The 18,080-nt window shown below is 35.0% G+C and overlaps 1 protein-coding gene across 3 annotated transcripts in view; it reads right to left on the bottom strand.

The window, feature by feature from the left end:
• The window catches only part of LOC119642427 (voltage-dependent calcium channel subunit alpha-2/delta-3), a 125,450-nt gene that overhangs the window by 90,016 nt on the left and 17,354 nt on the right, over positions 1-18,080 (bottom strand). For all 3 annotated transcript variants that reach the window (XM_038041592.1, XM_038041590.1, XM_038041591.1), the window contains exon 2: positions 13,842-13,923. In XM_038041592.1, the coding sequence (XP_037897520.1) occupies positions 13,842-13,923 (82 nt within the window). The remainder of the gene's footprint in view (positions 1-13,841; positions 13,924-18,080) is intronic.

Raw genomic sequence — 18,080 nt, 5'->3', positions numbered from 1 at the left:
CAACCGTAGAGTTACATTTAGCTTCATTCGTGATGTCTCGTTTGTACGTTTCCACCTACGGGCCACGGATGCGCTTTTGCATGAAAGTGTTCGTGCTGAAACTAGGGCCTGCCTATGTGGCGGTCTGTCGGAAGACTATGAACATGTGGTTGTGCTGAGCACTCTACATTCAGAGACAGAGAGGCCATGGGAGTCAAGGTAGTTTATGGTAGAATTAATTGCAGCCTATCTCTCTCTACTCCTGAGACGACAGCTGCATTGAGCGCGTTTGCATCCGGTGTTTTCTTCAACCGCCAGCTTATTCGACAAAGTTTGGACAAGTCTGTGTAACCCCTTCTTTGACTGGCTTATCCATAGTTTATTTGGCTGTCACTGACTGACTGAGTGGAGAGCCGCACAGGGCTCTGTAAGTCTTGCCAGAGACTATTCCTCGATCTGATAGGACAGTTTTGTTGAAACCCGTGTTTCCCCCGTGTGTACTGCGGTTGTTTGAACCCGGTTTGAGATTTGCTCACTCATTCCGATAGGGTGTGGTTTCTCTTATTAAACGAAAGAGGTTAGGATAGGTCTCCTTCGTCCAGTGAGAATGCAATGTTCATGCGCATTGTATTAAATGGTTTTTTATCTCTACAGATTCTTGTGCAACTTGTATCCCATATCGAGTTTCAGGTCGTATGTTACCTGATGCAAAGCCTGACAAAGAAATCATCCAGCTTCGGCCTGAAAGGGGGAACGGCCCATTGCGAAAGTTTCGTGGTGGCTGTTGTCGGCCCAAACGGCGAGAACAGGCTCGGCTCAGTGTGGAGTTGCATATTAACCCCGTGTCTGATACAAAGAAGGACAGTCGTTTTAAGTAACTCTCGCCCTCACCAGGGGTCGAGACACACCCATATACGTATCTCCTCTGGAACTTACCATCCTCAGGGCGCTGAGTTTGTGTTTCCTCACTTCGTGCGCGGTGGGGGTTAAGCCTTCACGGCAGGTATCGTTAAACACCTAGAGACATCAGTAACACTTGTAGCACTTTTACTATGGGTAAGTAATTGATTAATATTTAAATAAAAAAGTCTTATTATTGCGAGGAAAGGGAGGTTTTGATTGCACTATAACAAAAAGAAGAATATGAAGTGTAGGAATGCATTATGAGTTTAAAGCCAGTACGCTACAGAACGTAGAGCAATAAATGACCCTAAAAGACAACAGAGTGGAAATTTAATTTTTCGCCCTTTTCATAAAAAACAAAAAAAAAGTGGTGGGTCTACAAGAGATTGGTTCAGAGCCGGATATAAGTTTCTTTCTCTTTGCATTTATTATAAAATTTTTGAATTCGTTTATTTTTAGGTCAATGTCACAATTTCTGATTTGATTTCTATTTAATTTTTCAAACGGTAAATATATGAAGACTTCAAAAAGGCTTTAAAACTTAGCTTAGCTACACTCAGCTTAAACATACAACTAGAGTTCAAACGTCCACTGTGAGTCAATCCTCGATTGTACAACTGGACATTACAATCAAATTAGAGAGTGGTCTGCGAAAGAAGGCCAAAACTAAGACAAAATTAATTTTATGCATAAACAAACAAGTGTTAAATTCAAATATTGTTGAAAATCGTGAAAAGGTGAGCCAAAACTAAAAAAGCCGCGTCAAAATCGCTCAAAAATAAGGGCGGTGCTAATAGTTTTCTTCGATTATTTTGACGTTGTGCAATGAGAATTTCTTCCGCCGGCTCAATATGTTAACAAGGAATATTATTTAATTTTCAACATTACATTGAAGGCGACTGAACCGATTTGAAATAATAAATACATTCAAAAAAGAAAAAATTAAATTTGTCTTTCTCTTGGACGCAGTAATAAATTCTGTGCCGTCGTTCTCTAAATAATAAAGCCAACATATTATGAACCCATAAACATAAAAACTGGGTTTTAACAGAGAATTTTTTTTTGCTCTTCTCCAACTTTAATAAATAAAAACAAAACTACAAAAAAATTGATATGTCAGTCGAATTCGAATGTATTGCGCTGCAAATCTACTTTTATTGACTTCATAGGATTTTCTGATCTTAAGAAGTTTAACATAGAGATTATTGAACTGATTTGCAGGCGAAGGAATATTGAGAGAGGATGAACAGTGCACATGTATGGGGGGAGGTGGAGAATAGAAAGTAATTGACTATAAGAGCAAAGTTATTTAAATCGAGTTTTGCGCATGCAGACGCATATCTAAACAAACTTTTAAACTACGAAAAAATTGCAGGAACCGCGAGAAGTGATATTAATTTCAGGCTTTTTTGTTTGCCTAGAATTTTAACATGCTCTACATTTTATAAATGTATTCATGTGTCACTGTAAATAGCGTTAGTAACTCATTCCCTTTTTGTTTGTCATAATCTAAAAACTCGTTCTTTCCTTCGTCTTTTTTCACACACAGTCGGTAACAGTTCAGATGGCTATTAAGAGTCCAAATGTGTTATTCAAACAAGAATCCTGACACAAGTGTTTGTTTATTCGTGAGTTCTGTGAGTATATGATTCTTTACTCTATTCATTTCACGTCGTGTTTCCGAAGCTGGCATACGCTTTTGTATATTTACACGTTCGTGTGTTTGTATATCACTTGTGAATGTTTGTATATTATTATCGTTCATATCTCGGCTGGCATCTGACATTTGTTCTTTAATTTTTTGTTTTTCATGCCACTGTACGATGGAAGTATAATCATTTTGTTTTTTTCCCAAATATATCTAACACCCAAAAGGAAGCTTCAAACGCCCTACAAATAATATACACTCATGATCAGCGTGAAATTCTGAGTTGATTTAGACATGTCCGTGCGTTTGTGTGTTTGTGTAGTGTGTGTTGTTGACACTCTCCCGGTCGCAAAAATAAAGATATCGACTTCAATTTTGATAGAAACATTGGAAGTTTTTGCGCGCAGATTGGTATTGTAAATGGGCCAAATTGGTCGGAGCAGAAGCTGAATGGAACTCCGTTTTTTTTAACAAAACTTTTTGCTCGTTGCTCGGAAATTATAAAAGTTAGAAGGCTGAAATTTTCCACATTCCATTTACTTTACGAAGCACTCTACTCCTTACGTGCAAAAATGGGAAACATCTGCCAGTTAGAAGTGATTAAATTTTATTTTTTCCACTTTTTTGAGGTTTTGTGATTATTTATGATAAGGCAAACAAGACCAAATTTTTAGAACTATATTGCATACTTCTTAAATAAAGATATATTATTTACCTAAAAATGGCTTGATTTTAAAATGAATATGGTAGACACGGCGATTACTTTTTTCTTAATAATACTAGCGATATGGGTATCAAAACAAAAAACTTAGAGAGTGGAATGAGAAAAACATAGCGGGTGGTATGTGAAATTCAGCCCCCGCCGAATTTAACTTTCTTGCTAATTTTTCCTCTTCTGCTTCTTCAAGTGAAATGGTCGTGGCGTTTCTTCATCATTATTCGAACAAATTTTTCTTGAGCTTTATTAAACCACATATGCCGTCACTGCAGAATTTTTAGGTTTTCAGTTTTTTCCTTGAACTTGAATTAATTTTTTGGCTTTCTTACCGATATCACTTCGTTTACGTCTCTCTTTAGTTGCTAAGTTTTATATCTTCAGTTATCGCACTTGTTCAGTTGCTTGTGTTGGCTTGTAGTTTTTTCCTTGCAAACCTACCAAGCTCAAGACGTTAAGATGAAAAATTATAACGAAATCCTTAACATATATAATATAATACTTTGAATCAGTACAATTAAAACATCCTCCTAAATTTTTAGAAAATGTTTATATAACGGAGGGCTTTGCGGAAAAGTATTTAAAAATTACACAAGGCTTACTACTTAAAAAAGGTTTCAATTAATCTAAATCGAGACAGGGTAGATAACATGTGATTACAACACGAACAAATGAATATGCGTAAGTGAGCTCAGACTACTCCGAAGATCACTCTTTATAATGTAACTACACGGAATTACGAGCAAACTCAATAGTCAAAAGCATAGAAAACCCAGTTCTTATTTTCTCTTTCCTAATATTTCATTGTGGATATGCCGCCGGACCCACAAGATGAAATAATTGAATATAATCGAATACGATACGTTGTTTAGTATTTGCTTGATAATCATCAAGGCAGGAGGGTCAGAGACCTTTCTTTGCTGAATTTTTCGAATTTTATGATAGAAGGTTATCCAAAAGAGCGACTTGGCATGTAAATGTATTGTAAGTGGACCAAACGGGTTCCTTCCTGTATAAAAACCTCTGAAAGCAAACCCTTTTATGTTAGTAAGGTCCAAGTTTGACGAAAATAGGTAAAAAAAAATAAATTCTAGAAAAATTTGGATCAAATCATTCTCTGAAAAGTAAGTATTTGTATGATAACAAGAACCCTTTTGTTGTTGCTGCATAAGCGGATGGCATGTAAGTAATGGCTTAGTGTTGCCTCTTTTGATTTTTCGCTCGTTTTGGCGCAAGTGAACAGCCCAAATAGAATAATAGTTGTTATGTAAGTTCTAACAAAAGACCACACTCTTCTCGTATCATCATATATATAGTGCGCATGGATCCAACCCTAAGTTCTTATGCTTAGAATTGTCAAAATAGACCCACGCTTCATTTCTAACTACGATACGATGCAAAAAACACACTCTTTTGTATCGTTCGCACAAAGAAAAAGTGCTGTCGGCGAATGCTCTTTCCATGGCAAAAGATTTTTTATACGCATCATCAAAGGATGAGGGGTATATTCATTCTGTCAAAACGTTTGCTACCTTCAGAAGGAGACTTCAGAGACCTCAAAAAGTACGACCAACATTGAGCTCTAAATCGATTTAAGTAAAACGCAAACATTGTCTTAACCGCAAAAATGAGGGTATCGGCTTCAAATTTGACAAAAACATTGAAATTTCTTTCGCATACTAAAGGTGGGCCAAATCAGTCAAAGGACACGCCTACATTACCACGTGAACCAAGAAAATTTTCTCTTCCAAAAGGATAAAAATGGCTTTTTTACCTAGTACTCGCAAATTACGGCAGATAAGCCCATACAACTTTGAACGTATGTTCTACAATCGACGCTATAGTGCACGTACAATAAATCAGCTACGCCTACGCAAGATTATAGTGTGTCAAAATTTCATTTTTTGCCAAAACTTTTGTAGCGCGCAGAAGCAAGCTTCAAACATCCTCCAAAGTCTATACATTCTTAATGTAAAAACCTTCGCACTAGGGTTTATATATTCTAATCAGTGCCCGCTCGCAAAAATGAAGATATCGCCAACAAATTTGCAAAAATATTTAAAAATGACGCAAACCAGCCGGGGTGCACACCTACTATGCAATATAAAGTAAGAACACCTTTGCTTTCTCTACTTTCTGCTCATTATTCATGAACTACAATGGACACACATAATATAAATTTCCACCTAAGCTAATAATATACAGAATAGGAATTCGGTTTCTTCCTTTTTTAGTCCTTTTCACAATATCAAAAATGATTGTAAGAGATTCGGTCCTAACTGAATATAATTTTTGTACCTATTTACCACAGATTATTGCTCCAAGTTGTGAAGAAACTCCGGTTCATATTCACTTACCTAGTACGCTAGGGTTTTGCTCATTGCGTACCTACATCCCCGCTGTGAAACTTTAATATATTCGTTGGATATAAGTAATTTCTCTATGATTTTTAGTAACTTTTCATATATAATCACGCAAAATCTTCTTGGTGTGATATACGTAGTTATGAACTTAGTGGCGGGCCCACCATCTGCTTGGTTTCAAATTCGACTTGCGACTGAGAACTGCGCGAGCATTCCAACAACGGGCAATGGGAAAACGGGTGAATGGACGAATAAGTATAATTTAACTTAGAATATTACGATGACGTGTGTTTTGCAAGTGTTCCTAGTAAACACAAAATATTTAAATTTAAACATTTTTGTACAAATCACTTAAAAATGCACATGGAAATATATGTGCCTAAAATATCAACCGTAAATTTTCTTTTACTTCGGAAATAGTCTCTGGAAAATCTTAGCTATTTCACAGCGCGCAGTATTCACTTAGAAACATACAAATTGGTAACTTACCGCGTACGCATACGAATAAGGTATAAGTTGTAAAATAATTTATGCCTTGAAGCATTATATGCATTTAACAGTGTGTTTGCTTGCCTGTGTAAGTTTGCTGGATGAGGTTACTAGCTCTATAATCTTTGGATTTCACATTATTTGCAAAGGGTGCTTTACAAAAATAAAATTGTAGTGGTGTTTGTATGTATATACATTACGATGATAATAATAAAAGGCATGGGGTCGTGCCTTATTTGACAATCGGATTTACAGTTAAATGACACAAGTAGACGTAAATATTTATACAGACAAGAAAATGCTTAAAACGTTCAATCCGTTTTCTTGTTCCTTCTTTTGTTTTGTTCCTATCATGTTTATTCCATATTTTTTTCCCTTTCGCGGAAGTTACGCAAACGAAAATACGCGTATTTTCAAAATAGTTTAGAATGAGTGTATAAAAATTGACGTCTTGTACTATATCGATGATATTATAAAATATTATATTGATATAGACAACACCAGCATTTTGAGAAAAATAATTCTCAATTTCGTGTCCGAAATGAGCTTAAATCCGTGAATGAAACTATCTTCGCTTATTTCTTATGTTAAGTTTTTGATCATTAGGCGAGACTGATGAAAATATAATTTAAAAAACTCGGCGTAGCTTTATTTCATACACACCCAATCGTTTCCTGATGATTTAAGAAAAATAATGCAAAACGTATTTTAGGCTTGGCTTTTGTGTTCTTGGAGTGTTACGTCAACATATTAAACGGTGCCATTTGGACAATCAAGTTATTTAGCACTACTTTGGGCAGATTGGCCATTTATTGGATTATCACGAAGTCTTTGGAATGTAACTAATGTTTACGAGTGCCAACAGTGTCTCTAAAACTTCCGATACTCGTGGGCATTAGTCATTTGGAACGATTGGCGTGCTTATGTATATATTTGCCTCAGAAAAATAAAAGGCATTTATCCCCCAATCTGCTGGATCAATAAGCCAAACCAGCTTTCCGAACGTTTTGTTTTAAAGTTGCCTTCTTACTGCGACAACTCTCTCGCCACCTATACAAGTCGTTTCCGCGTTTCCTGACGTTCTTAGATTTAGGTTGAAAGTACACAAATGCCGTGCCTTCTTCCCTCCTTCCATAACTAACATCCCTCTACGCATCCGATCGATCGATCTGCACACAGCTGCAGGGGCTGGCCACCAGAGAAAATATGTTTATGTATACAATCACATATATGTGTACATACACACATATATAAATACATATGTACCTCAGCGAATTAATTTTATTCGCTGCATGCTCATACAATGATACATTGAAAAAACACCAAACATAATTCTTTTTTTTCATACATTATTTCACATTGGGATTGAGTACTTGACGTAAGATTGAAGAAAACTTTTGTGATTTCTCTACAGATTCTAAGAACCTCTTCTTAAGAGGAAATTACATTGTTTCAACAACTTTTATGTATTTCTTGTAGTACACACGCATTTCTATACACCTAACTCCTTGCATTTTCTATTCCATATCATATATATATATATATATACATGTGGGAAAAAATAGATGTATATTGTTTTATGTTGGTGAGGGGTATTTCTTTTTCCATTTCCATTTCCATTTTCCTCCTATTATATTATTTATTTATAAACTAGGAACATTTCCGCATTTAGAAATAGTAAAAGAGCTATGTACAAACAAAAACTTAAAAGAAGTGCTTTTTAAAAATATCGCATGTTTCCAAGTGCACAATAGGTGTATATATAAAAACTTAAAAATAATGCAATATTTTGTACTTAGAAGTAATCATCGCATCATACGGTTATAAAGAATAGTGTTTATTGAGCTGTTTATCCGTCAACCTTGTCTACTGCGGCCGAGAAATCACTACTACAATTGTTGTTGCATCAATTGTAATACCACAACAGAAAAGTATAGCATACGACCAGAAAAGTGTTCCGGAATTTCGCAAACAACTTTATTTACTTTTAACTTCTAAATTTCATTCGATTTGTTTAATTGCTGATATATTGTATAGATACAAGAATTCAATTCAATCGTATGCGCAACATTTTTATGAAGAATCATTTTTGTATCAGGGTATGGACTGACAAACGTACATAATGTCAGAAATTGACCAGCTGTGTGCATGAAAGTACGCATAATATAAAGTGGAAAATTTGCGGAGTTGTTTGCACACATATGCAATTGTTTCAAATAAAGTATATGTAACATAAACAAACATTAAAAATTAGTATTTTGCAAAGGAGAGACGCCTAAAATCTAAAAGAAAATGATAAAAATTGGGAAAAAGGTCTTTATAAATCTGTAGCAAGCGCGTGTGTTTCAGTACTAATTCCTATTAAGGTACCAGATATATGTAAAATTTTAAAAATTTTTATGTGCGAATTGTACCATTTCTTCACAAGTTTCCATATATTCATTTAATTGATGCTTTCACGCAGTGCCATAAAAGAAAATGCGACTTATGCTTAAATAACTAATCAATAACGTTAACCTGTCCTTAATGAACAAATTTGGATATATTCAAAAACATGGCTTCTTGCACCTAATTCACATTGCTCACAAAAAATCAAAGTGTAATATTCGTTAAACTAGAACTAGGTGAAGCTAAGCTTAACATTGTTATAACACAAAAGAACCCGCCAAACTGGAAAAATGTACATCTCCTGCTTCATATTCTATAGGCAGTGAGTGTAAAGCAAAACTAAACAACCGCAAACGAGGGTGATTTATTCTCAATTGCAGCCGAAGCGCTAAAGATAACGAACGAATTCGAACTAAAGATGAAAACCGGACATTACATTCATTTTGTCCATCCCTTTGCTTTGACTCGCTCATTTAAATTACTCTCATATGATTATGAATCGAGGTGGTTTCAGACTCGCTCATTTAAATTACTCTCATATGACTACGAATCGAGGTGGTGTGGCTTTGCTTTCAAATCAACTCTGGTTTTGTTCTCATATTTATTGTGCAACTATGTACGAGAATGTGTATGCAGATATATTCAGAACATACCTACCACCTACGTATATCGTATTATAGGAAGTTGCTGTACACATGTACACTCAAATGAACGCATAAACTCTTCGAAAGATATAATAAAACTTTATGAATGAAACGGATTCTAACTATCGCAATACCAAATTCTGCTATGAATGTGTGCGCACTGCTTTGTTTTATTCAGCTCTCGCGTGTTCAATTTAGGAACGCTGAAAAAGTAGATGCTTCTTTGAGTGCATATGCACTAATGCAGTGGTGTGTGAAAAGCGGAAACATACAACTGCGACAAGTACATTTAATGTTTTACAGACAGAGTTTACAAAGCATAGCAAACGAAGTTTTTCGAGACAATACTACTATAAACACATCCTCCCCTAGAAAGAATCATTTTTGAAAACAAAGCAAAAATTCACATCCACCATCCATCATTATCGTCATCTGATTCGTACTACTGATTGCTGTTAGAGTTACAGAATAATTCCTCGCCTATCCATATGAGAGACAAAAGTTGATAATGTGAATGCGTGTGAACCTTAGTTAGACTTAATGTTGTGTCATATTCATATTTAGAAATTAAAGCAAGGCTAAAAATTTTTGAATAATAGCAATAGTTCGTTCATGTGTGTGACTTGGTTCGCAGATATATAGAAAACCAGAATTTCTTCAAGGTTTCTTTTAAACAAATATGATGTTTTTCTTCTTGACTGTGGTCCGCATAATGTTAATGAGTATCGCCATATCTCTTTTACGTCATTTTTATCTAACGTCTCTCTGTGTAGTTAATAACGCTGAGAATATTTTAGTCGACTTTCATGCTTTGTTTAAATTCCGTATACAAAGGATAGTATTATAAGTTCCAACATTTGGATCTCTGCGATTTGCCCAATGACTTGCCGTAAGAAATTATTCGGTCGTAAACTGCATGTGTAATGATGGTGTCATTTCCGAGAGCGAATGTGTTTCTAGATTAGTTGAATACGTAAATGAACTTTTATGCATCAACTCTAAAAAATCAAAACGTATACATAGGTATCTCAACGAATAGTCGACAATTTGTGTTTGAATATTTATTTTAGTTAAGCACGTTTTTAGAAAATAAAAGCTTCTGAAAGATAATTTCGATTCATAAAGTCCATCCATATCATGTTGTAGGGAAGGTATATTCTATGTTTTCCTTGTTTTGTTCTAGCTAAAGATCCACACTGTCCTGAACTCGTCGCACTCGTGGCTTCGCTATATGTTTGTGTCTTGCTATTCGATGAACAAGCGGAAGTAAGCCAATTATTTGGCCACAAAAGCTAAGCGTTTAGCAGTAGCCCGTACATATTTATGGGCCTGCCTTGCTTTATTGGCTGTTGAGATTTGTCCGATCCAATCGGGCACGTAAAATAATTCAGAATTGCCATCGACAACCACTTTTTTCGAGCGACGTTTCTTTTTGAAAGCTGTATTTTTTGAAAATAGCCTGCACTAGTCTAGAGCATATTTTATGCCCTGAATTAAAAATGTATTAATCAAAATATAAAATTACCTTTCTTAACTCTCTTCTCATTTATTACTACGCAAACTACTATTAGGCGAGTGCATGTATTTTGATAATTTTTTCACATGAAAAAGGCATTTATTGAGAAAAATTGGGACAATGTATATTAATCAAAATATTTTCCACCATTTTCTACATTTTACCATGTTTTCGTCAACATGGCCATATCGTGTCGAAAGAACTTATATTTGTTTGCGGTCCAATCATCGACCCATTTTCAAACTTTTTCGACTTTGCGAAGCTGCGTGGCAACCAACCCATGCTGCGTCGACCTAATCAAGTAGTAACCAGAAGGTGATATGTTCGGTCAGTACCTTGGGCGTGACAGAACTTCCCATTCGAACTGCAACAGTGTATCCTTAACAACTCTTGCAACAAGTGACCAAAAAATGGCATTTCCCGTCAATTTGTGTCACCACTGTTAAACCATTGAAACCAAAATCGATAATTGGGATATGATGGAGCAGTATCGCTACAAGCTTGTGAACGTATTTGGTGGTCTTCGCCAGCAGATTTCTTCATACAAACAACGAAACCAATGAAGGTTGAAAACGCAATTGTGAGCGCTTCATGCAGTTAACGTCGGCGTGCGTTAAATAGCTCAACAATATTAACTGAAAAACTATTATGTTATGTAAGAGTAGTAAAAACTATCGAATTTAATCGTTATGTGCACCGGTATTTTCCATTTTTTTATAATTTTTACCTGTACAAGTCGCCTATCAAAATTCATATAACCACCTAATATATAATATTTTAATTCCACTCTCTAATACCAAAGAGGAATACGGCGTTGTGCAAAATAGTTGGTAAGTTGGTTACTGTATCATAATCTAAACGCATTTTTGGCGACTTGGGCACCGTACCCACGGTCATTTCCCATTCAAACTTAAATGCGTTGTTGAGAGTTTACATCCATAGTGGGTCACTGCGTCGTTGTATTGGCTTCCTTGTTATTCCATAAAAAACCTCGATTACCAAAACTGTCAGTAGCTGGGTACCAGCCCAAATTCCCAATGGCAAACTGAAACAATTGCTTTTAAATTGATTCAATTGAATCTACATAACACTTACAGAAAGAAAACCACACAACAGAGGCTCACTCAAGTATTGGTCAAACTAAGCACATGTACAGACTTTTTGGAACGTAATGATCCTTCAGCTCTTTGGACCAACTCTTAATAAAAGCAAGGACCTCGCTTCACTCAAAGAGACCTCAATGTGCGAATGAAAACGTAAACTTTGGTCGAATAGAAGCCCCAAATCGATGAACGAATCAACGCTTATCAACTTGTGTGAATCAATGAAATACTCAGTATTGAATGATTTCCTTCTTAAGAAGAAAGCTTCTTGCATTTTTTTAGATTTAATTCCGTAAAGTTTAATGAGCATCATGTAAAAATATTATTAATGTCAGTTTGAAGCTGATAGGGCAGACCATTAATGTAGAAACCAAATAAAAGGGGTCCTAAGTGGTTGCTTTGATGAACGGAGGGAGCACCAGACGTCACGTGAAATTCATCCGATGTGATGAAGTTAAACACAACCCTAAATAATCTATTACACAGATAAAAGCCTATCCATTTCACTAATTACAAAGGGAAGCCCGATGGCTAAAGTTTAAAGATCAACAAGTTATGCTTGACCAAGTAAAATGCTTTACTCAAATCTGTATATACGACATTCCTTCGAGAGCCACTAGAAACAGCCTTGAAAACATGGCAAATAAAGAATCCTAACACTTGATCTTCCTTTTCGAAAGCTATGCTGGAATGAAGATATATGTGATTTGGTACCAAAAGCTAAAAGATGGGTTACAATTCGCTCAAACAATCTGAATAAGACTCCCAACTTGGTAGTGTTTTTACAGTTCTCAACATGATGTGTCTTTTCAAATTTGTGAATTGATATAAAGAAACTACTCTTGCAACACTTAGGGGAAACACCTGATTTCAAGTACTGATTAAAAATCGATGAATTTAGAGACCTTAAACCATTTAAAACATCATTTTCTGAAATGATCAAGTTAGGAATCAAAACCAAGCCAGCCATCATGCACGGATAGTAAGTAGATAATTCGGAATTAGCAGTTGAAACATTTCGTCAGAATTATTCAGCAAAGAAATTTCAGGTTTCAATATCGCCAGAGGGCTCAAAGCCATTGAAAGAACCATGCGAGGGATATACAGAGATTTTTGTTTTGGAGTTAACAAACTTAAAAAATATTTAGAATTTGCAAGTAATAAGGATTTTATCAACTAAAAGTATCTGCACTAACATTGGTGTTTGAGGTAATTAAATCTATGCTTGCAGCGGAATAGACAAAATAGTTATAAGCACAACCACTTTTCACAAATTCCTTCCTTCATAGTATTATTACCACTCCTATTTCATGAAGGAAACAATCGCATAGTCGGATTCGGCGAGGACAAATCCAATAAGGACAAATCCCCCAGAACTACGGACAACAGATCGACGGGCGTTACTGGTTTACTTCGGGACGAAAACCAATATCCAATGAGGGATTGCGTACATGGACTGGTACTTTTGGCGATGGTCAGCACGCAACTTTCTGTGTGTCGCAGACTTTGCCTGCAGAAGATGAGCAATTCATGAGCGATAACTCAGACCCCGCAAAGCTCGAAATACTATCTTTTTATCTTGTTACGTTATTCGTCAAGATCAGCTGCTGACTTTATATTTGCTGGCAGCTAAAATTGCCAATTAATAACCAATAAGGATGACAGCAAAATGAACTATTTAGGAGTCCCGTCTGGAGTGAAAGGCCTTCATAATTATTTATTTATAACTCAACTGCAGTTAATGACACCAGCAAGATTGGCGTGATATAACCCCTTCCACGATCCTTTATTTTTCATCAAATTAAGTGAAATTAAAACTGGAGGTGGAAGATCAGCCAACATTGGTTGAATTGGTACTAATTAAGTTTTAGGTTGTATAAAACTATAAATATTAATTTCCACTTAAATATTACTTTAATTGATTTAATTAGAAAACTTTTATGGAGCGCCATGTATGTATTGCATACATCTATAGAAAACTTGCATTGTAAATTATAGCTGTAAAAGAACTTCGGATTGTTGATGGTTTGATTGCTTTATTTGAATATATTCGTTTGTTTCTAAACACTTTTTAATCAATCAGTTTCACTTACGCTTTTTATCTCATTCATTTTGGTAAATTGCCTTCCAAACTCCCATAGGTCGACACCAAACTTTAGAGCCCAATTTCGTACTCTACAATAGAATGATAAAAAATTATTTATTAAAATTTATATTACGTATTATTCAAACATTACAATTTTTTTGAATCTTTCAAGAGCATATTTTTCGCAAAAGTTTATGATGAAGGAAGTCAACTAACCATTACTTCGACTAAGTGAAGCGACAAAGTGTAATGGGATGTTAACATTTTTCACGGAGATACATTAAAGCCGTCGAATGTGTACGGAGATATAACAAGGCACCCAATAAATAAGTAACACTATTTACTTAACTTTCAAAGCATTTGAGAGACCTGGATTTCGTGTATATCGGATGGGATATGTAGATATCGTCATTATTGACGAAAGCGTATGAATTTTAGATCAACGAACCTTCAAACGATATATATCAAAATTTCATGACCTTCGGACCATCAGTTTACAACCAAGAGAATCTTACTGGGAACGTGAAAGCGGTTTACGGTTTTAAGGTTGTCAATGTTCCAAACGGTCAAATTGGTTGTAAGCTTTGAAAAATGTTCAGGTAAAACCAGTAAATAAATAAATTGGTATTTGCTTAATTTTTAATTTTTCGTCTCATTTGGTTTTTATATACAATAAAGAAAATTTATTTAATCAGAGAATCTGACACATACTTCGCGATTTTTGGTAATTTTCAGACACACTCTCCTTGATTTTTGGTAATTATCAGACACACACTTTTTGATTTTTGGTAATTTTCAGATACATACGTCTTGGTTTTGTTTAGATTCAAGAAAAATTTGTTACTAATGAGTATTAACGTACTGAAAGGACGTTTACACCCAGAAAATTTGAAAAAGCCCTGCTATTTCTACTCTTGATTATCGAGAAGTGAACTTGCAAGAGAGAGCTAACGTCCTAAAGAAAAAAAAAGGCGGGCAAAAGAAAACGGTTTTCGAAATGCGCGCCGAGTTTACTCGAGATAGAATTTTTCGACCACTTACAATATATCAAAATAAATGTGATCGAGTTTCATGGTAGATATTAAAAATACCTAATCTGCACATTTTGCTATGTAAATTGGTAAGCATTTAAGTTAGCTATCATCTTCTGAACTTGTACTTTCATCTCCAAATGCTTCTAAAAGGTTGGGCGATTTCTATTCAGAGATAAATGACAGGGTCCACTGAATTTTTCATCGAATTCCTTTACTTTTCAATCACAACTTTCTTTAACATAATTACTTGCGCAACGTCCGTTCGGAACGTTATCGTCCCTCTTAAAGCATTCCGGCCAAATACCAGCTTTGATGTATTGATATGTTCGGCTGTTAAGATCTTACAAATTTCTGTTTTAACTTTATCGCCCTCTTCGATTAGTTCCACTAAAATGAAATCGCCTCGTTTAACCCAAACGTTTTTTCTGAATTTTGGGGGCACAGTTACTACTGCAAACATTATCAAACGATAAAAACAAGTGTTCATGTATGATATTAGAATTTATTCCATTTACCCAGAAAATTCTCAGTTTCCGTATCAGCCGTTTCAACTTCGTGAAGATTGTTCTCGACTAGCAATAATTCGCACTATTTGTTGGCCATCTTTAGGATCTTCGACCATTTCCTTTATTTTATCATATTTTGCCGGCTGAGCCCTAAAATGTAATGATAATCAATAAAAAAAAATTTCTTAACACGTGCGGCTTACACCAAACATCCCCGCTATTGTATAAATGGTTACGAAATTGAACAAGAACAAGCCTCCTACACAAAGAAAATGAACAAGAACCAGCATCGTACACCAAGAAAATGAACAGGAACAGACTGTGAATGTTTACAAATCGACGTATATTACGTGAATTTGTGAAAAAAATAGGTGTAGACACGAGGTCATTGTATTTTGCAAACGTCGCATCAGTGGCTGACATATAGGATCTGGATTGTTGCCCATGAAGTGTAGAGAAGCTTATTACTCGCAGTTCCCTAAGTAAAGAGAAAATACCTTTATTCGCCGCCCTCTTCATCTCGCGTAAGTTGTTTCAAAATTTCTTCGCGTACGGCTTAGGTAAAATCCGTGGAAGTCGTAAGACTAGTCAACATCAGCGGCGAGCACAAAGAATTTTTGATGGCTGAAGCATGAATCCCTAGAATCAGCCTTAGAAAAGATAATGAACCATTTGCGAAAGGCAGGCTAAGATCTGTAAATTAATTAATAAATTTGATAAATTTAATTACAGAAGTAGCATGCTGCGATTAAGACGCAAGTTTAATCAGCTACCTCGGGCTATTCTAATGAACTAATGAATCATTTGCTGCTCATTAGAGTTTTTTAAAAAAGCAACGGAAGAAGAGACTTCAGATGAAGAATAAAGAAACGAAATTGACGATTTGGAAAGTAAGGAAATGAAGAACACTCTTCAAATGCAGATGACGATTCAGCTAACAGTGATTAAAGTGAAGAAGAAGTGGTAGCTGTTGCAGATGACAACCGAGAGAAAACATTTCTTCGCAAATTGCGTCTCGCTAATTGAGCGTTTCCATTTTAATGATTGCAATGAAATTGATCTGAAAACAGTGTGTCTCTGTTCAAATAAGGCATTCCATTTTCAAATACGGAGCGGAACATTAAAGGATTTGGTTGCGAAGGATCAATACATTGGATTTCTTTTTATATCGATATCTCGTTAGATACGTGAATGAATTGTTATATGTTTCCTGTTCTTTAACATGATGTAATAGCATAAATATATGCTGTAAGATGGGCAAAGCAAAAGAAACCATTACGAGTTTTCCATGCCTTCAGCAAGAATTCATATTCAGCCAAGGATTGTTAATATGTTATCCATTATTAGTGCAGAAAATTGTCTCGAAAATAATAGAAAAAAAAAAAAACTTGTTAACCGTAATGAGTAAATACGTTCAAAAGTACAGCAATATTAAATAAGGATATTTTTCGGTAAGTTAACTTGGTTTTTTATTTGAAGGAAGAAAAAAATTAACAAAATATCTTTTTCTGCGGCCTTTAATATATATATATTTTTTTTGGTATGTTGAATGGAGATGGACTAAGCCAATAGATTTGTGGCTTATATGTACACCCTTTAATAGACTAGTTTAAGTCCCCCTCAAAATTCTATAAGAAGCGCACATTTTTAATCAGCTGCTCTGTAGAAACACAACCTCTCTCTGCGTACGTAAAAAAAAAGTGAAATAACTTCGAATTTTGTTGCTTTAGAGCGTAAGTAAATGAGCGAACTTCGAATTTTGTTACTATAGAGTGTAAGTAAATGAGCGAGCCAGAATTTTGTTACTTTAGAGACCAAGTGAAAGAGTTTTCTAGCTAACATAGTAAGTTTTGTATTTAACCTTTTTAGTTTATTTCCGACCGCTCTAAATGTTAGAATGTAAATATTGGAGATGTTTACTCTCTTTTCTCATACATTGACATGGAAAATCAGCAAGCAACAGCAATTAGACAAAAAAAAATACATCTTAAGTTTAAAAATGAATTTAATTAAAATGAACAAAAAATCAGAAAATTTAGTTTAAATTGAACAAAAGTTCTTTTTCGAATATAATAATTGCTCTGCAGATTTTACAGCATATATTTATGCTGTTAAATCATATTAAAAGACATATAACAATTCATTTACGTATCTAACTAGAGCTAAGCATATCTTCTTCTTTCCTCTTAACGTGCAGACAATTCATCTAAAAAGAAGAAACTGATATCGGACATTCGGAGCAGCGTTTAGATAAAAGCATCAAATTGTGCAATATTGCTGTTGACTTAGGCAAAGAGTATGTCAAAAATCAAAGATAGATGGATTTGAATTTTGTTTCATAATTCTTTAAAAATTAGTTGCTTGATTGTTTTTCCAGTGCATTTGCTATGGCTGCTTACTCGAAAAACGAACTGTCATGTTGATCACTCCATATTAAAATTTCCGCTATACTTCTTAACGATTACTCTCAAGAGAGAAATTAATTGCCTGTGACGCTTCCTTTATGCATTTAAGCTTAGGTGCAGTTTTAGTTAAAAAACTCGCATTTTTTTTTTTTTAAACTCTAAATTATGCAATAAAATATTATAATAAAATCCAATATTGATTGATGGCCCAATGCAAGTGGTGCAATAATCGGCTAGTATTTCTCATAAACGTAATTGTCTAGATTTCATGAAAAGAATCTGCCTTTTGCAAAAACAAGGA

Source organism: Glossina fuscipes, unplaced genomic scaffold (genome assembly GCF_014805625.2).
Source record: "Glossina fuscipes isolate IAEA_lab_2018 unplaced genomic scaffold, Yale_Gfus_2 222, whole genome shotgun sequence".
Taxonomy (NCBI): domain Eukaryota; kingdom Metazoa; phylum Arthropoda; class Insecta; order Diptera; family Glossinidae; genus Glossina; species Glossina fuscipes.
The sequence above is the reverse complement of the archived record's forward strand: the minus strand, read 5'-3'. Positions and strand labels throughout refer to the sequence as shown.